Source organism: Apis dorsata, unplaced genomic scaffold (genome assembly GCF_000469605.1).
Source record: "Apis dorsata unplaced genomic scaffold, Apis dorsata 1.3 scaffold_920, whole genome shotgun sequence".
NCBI classification, from domain to species: Eukaryota; Metazoa; Arthropoda; class Insecta; order Hymenoptera; family Apidae; genus Apis; species Apis dorsata.
The window spans coordinates 14,099-18,745 of record NW_006264031.1 but is presented as its reverse complement, the minus strand read 5'-3'; the positions used below and the strand labels follow the sequence as shown (position 1 = coordinate 18,745).

The 4,647-nt window shown below is 18.7% G+C and overlaps 1 protein-coding gene across 2 annotated transcripts in view; it reads right to left on the bottom strand.

Moving 5' to 3' along the window:
- Window positions 1-2,650: 2,650 nt before the first annotated feature.
- LOC102673665 (UPF0047 protein YjbQ) overlaps window positions 2,651-4,647 on the bottom strand; it is a 3,369-nt gene continuing 1,372 nt past the window's right edge. For both annotated transcript variants that reach the window (XM_006623607.2, XM_031514178.1), the window contains exons 3-4: window positions 4,495-4,631; window positions 2,651-4,137 (exon numbers count right to left, since the gene is read on the bottom strand). In XM_006623607.2, the coding sequence (XP_006623670.1) occupies window positions 3,922-4,137; window positions 4,495-4,631 (353 nt within the window). In that variant the 3' untranslated portion in view covers window positions 2,651-3,921. The remainder of the gene's footprint in view (window positions 4,138-4,494; window positions 4,632-4,647) is intronic.

Here is a 4,647-nt window from a genome sequence, read left to right as displayed (position 1 = left end):
TCTATAATTTATTCAGTTTAATATTTTTTTTTAATTATAATAAATTAATTATAATAATTATAATAAATAGAAATAGTAAAAATTCATAATTTTATTCATAATAAAATAATCTATTTAAAAAAATGCAATAAAGAAATAAAATAAATATAAATATAATAAATATGCAATAAAATAAATATAAATATAAAATATAAAAGAAATAAATATAATAATTGATTTTAATACATGTAACCAATATTAACAACTAATTTTTTCAAATTTTAAATTTTTTAAGTATTGTAATTCTATTATACATAACATGCAACTAAATATCTACATTTAATTATTTTTTTGTTATACTAATAAAAAATTGTATTACAAACACAATTTTAAAATTTATATTTTAAATATGAGTCTTTGAATACAGATGATTCATTATTATATTAATTATATAAGAGAAATTAATTATTTCACAAAAACAATATTATTTAAAGAGCATGTACATTGTCATAAAACAAATTTAAAATAATACTAAAACTATATTTGAAATATATCATATAGCATAAAATTATCATATTATAATATATATATTTATAATTGTACATAATTCAAACTATATTATAACTATCCTATATTTCATTATTTTCTAATCATAATGCATATGATTGATAATAATCGATTATATGTACAATTCATTAATAATGATTGTTTTGTGCAATAATTATGCAATGATTATGATATATCTTTTATTTATGATTGTATAATAGATAAACACAATATGTTGTTTTTATAACAAAATTTTGTGTCATTATTTTTTATCTATTTCATAATCAGATTTTGTAATAAAATTTTAATTATAATTTTCATTTTTTATATCAAATATAATTTAAAGATATTAATAGTATATTGAAACTTACTATTTAAATTTAACTTACACTTTAAATTTAATGTTATACAAATTGATACTTTTCTTTTTTTAATTATTTGAGTAAACAACTTGGTATAAAAATGAAATATAGTAAATTTAATTTTGTAAAGTTATATCTTTTCTTTATATATTATAATGAAATTTTTTTCAAGCTGCATAAGAAGTCATTGTATTTATTTTATATAAACAATTCTATTTCTACATTTTAGGGATAATATACAATTATCATATTTGCATTTAAACTTCATTACACTCATTCATAAATATTCTCACTCTATTCCTTTCATTTAAATAACTTTATATATACATTTAATAATGTTAAATTTAATGTATAATAGTATTTAATATGTATTGTATAATCCTAATATATTAGTTTTCTATAATATGTTATTATAGGTCCACTATATCCAGCTAAATAAAAACTAATATTTCATATATTTAGAAAATTTTAATTATGAAATAACTTAGATATTTAGAAAGTTGTAATTATATTAAATATTATTTATCTCATAATCAAGACATAAAAATGTCTTATTTTTTATTAAATATTGAAATACAATTTATTTTTTTCAAATATTAAATTCAAATTTTAATATTAATTATAATATTATAATATTACAACATTAAAAATTAAAATTTTTTATTATTCGATAAATAAATCATAAAATAGTTGAAAAAATGAAAATATATGAAATATTTGCATAAACTTACATTTGATACAATATTTGTTAACATTTTCATTAAATCATCTATTACATATATGATTTAATATTTGTTATTTAATATTTAATATTACATTACATATGAAACAAAATATAGATATTATTAAAATTGATTAATAAGTTTAAATTTTTCTATACAGATAGGAAAATACTAAAAAATCTTAGAACAAATTTGCAAATTGTACACACAATTATTACATCATATTTTTAACATTCTTTTTTTTGTAATAATATAAAATAACTTCTTTTAGAAAACAGAAAAGAAATTTAATTATACAATGAAATAAATGAAAAACAATATTATAAATTGCTATTTACTTAGTAAAAGCTTAATTTCAATTACTTGTACAAGATATTTATTTTTTTACAGAGCATATAATAAATATATGACTTAATTATATATGACTTTTTTATATATATAATAATCATATGATAAATATATGATTTAAATTTTTTTATTATTGAATTTATAAATTTATCAAATTTTTAAATTTGTTAGAATAACAATTGATTATGAGATCAAAATATATATAGTTTACATAATATAAAAATTTTTAATATTAATTAAAAAAAAATAAATATTTCAATTTTAATAAATCATTGTTGTCATCAGAAATAATCATTATTTGTTTTATTAAAAAAAAAAAAGATTATATTTTCTTTTAATATTAAAAAAAAATTAATTATATCAATTGATTAATTTTTAAAATATAATATATTATTATTATATACTATTATTTTGCAAATATAAGAATTTTCAATCATCTAATTTATGAAATGACTTAATTATCAGTAAATTGCTATGAATATCAATTAGCGAATATAGTATTAATTTCTATAAACTTGGATATTATAATTATTTTTCATTATATTTATAAATTTTACATATTTAAGAATTTGTCTTATTGAGCACATTAACAGAATTATAATTGAATTTATAGTTTAAATATATGAACTTGTTCCATAACTTTTTTACGAGCAAAAAAATTATAATTTAGTAAAAATTTATTATAATTTTTGATAGTGTTATTTTTGAGCTTTTAATGTTTAAGCTTTTAATTATATGAATTGCATTGGATATCTCACATTAAAGCATATTTCATTAATCATAATGGACGACCATTTATGCTATATATGAGAAAGATTAACAACTAACATCGACTGCTTGCTTAACAGTACATTAGATACGTCAACAAGCTTCCATGATAAGCTTTGGTTATTTTAGTAACATTGTAAATAATTTTATAACTCTTTGCAGTGCTACATTCCTAGATGACATTTCATGTTTCAATTATTAATTAAGATTTCTAGAATATTTTTTATGAGTAAATATTTAATAATAATGTAATAAGTCTAAATCATTATTTGCATAATTTGATGATTTTTTTAATTGTTCTACTTTCATACTGACTTGCCCACATGTTATTATATATATTATTATATTATTATAATTTATGTGGATATCTCTAGCAGAAGTATATTAGCACAGCAAAGAAGTGTTGATTGTAACCTATATACACCCCCAAATGCATTGGAAACGTCATTAAAAATATCTACCCTATGATAAGCAGTGAGTTAGAAAGTTATAACATATTGCACATACCCAAACTGAGATTATCTTACATATTATAAAAATTCATGCAAGATCTCAGTTGAGCAATTATTAATGCCATTTTCCTTATTAATCTTTTTTTTACAAAAGAATTATTTAAATAAAGCTATGTAATTAAATTCGGAATATTGGACGCATTATATTGGAATGCATTACATTAATTTTCTAAGAGTAATAAAGAAGAGTGCAGGATACTTGTATTGTAATTCGTTTATATTTATTTCTGAATGCTTGTAATATACAATTGCCTTGGCAGTTTATAAGTACTGAACAACATTGTGTATTTAATGAACAACATTTTTGGAGAATTACTGTTAACTGAATTTAATCTAAATAAAGTCATGAAATGTATACTAAATATTGACATGCTTATTTAAATAATATAAATTATAAATATACTATGTGAATATAAAAAAATAAAAGAAAATATGAAATAATGTTAAGAATGATAATAAATATAATTTTATGATTTTAAATCATGTCATTATAAAAGATGTTTAAAATTTGTGATAGTAGATATAAGAAAATGCAATATCTATAAATATTTTTAAAGTATCCATACACTCTTTTCTGAATTAAACTCTTAAAAAATGACTAAAGATAAGCAGCTGCTAGCTTGAATCACTGGATGTAGATATGCGCAGCTGACGTTTGCTACGTCTTTGGGGGTGTGAGTGGTCCTAGCTGCTAGTAGAAGCAATAGGACTAACAGGACTCAAAGGACTACGTGCAGGATCCCTGAGACAACCAGTCAATGTAATAGCTACTTTACGACTTCCAGCATCATTACGGTGTTCACACAACCAAATTCCTTGCCATGTACCCAAAGTCAACTTGCCATCAGTAATTGGAATACTCAATGAAGAGCCCAGAAAACATGCCTTTACATGTGCTGGCTATAAATAATATAATTATAAAAAGCTATATAATTTTTAATTACATATTTTTTAATTACACTTATATATAAATTTATGGATATATTTTTAAAAATTTTTATTTATATTTGAAAAAAATTAAACTTTTATTTTAAAAAGATTTACTATTTAAAATAATGTAATATATATTTTAATTATTATTATATAATAATATTTTTTTGTCTTTCTTTATATTAATGATATGATTATTTTTATTATAAATATATATAATATTTATGTAAAATATTAATCAATTATAAAAATTATAAATATATGTATATAAATAATGCACAGCACAATCTAATATTAAAACTATAAAAAAAAATTTCATAAACTTACCATATCATCTGGTCCTTCACAACTGTGTCTATAGGCCAAACCTTCAGGAACTATTTTATTAAGCATCATTTCTACATCATCTCTAACATCTGGATCCCAATTTTCATTTAGTGCTAAACTTGCTGATGTATGAAGAACTAAAAAAATAATAAA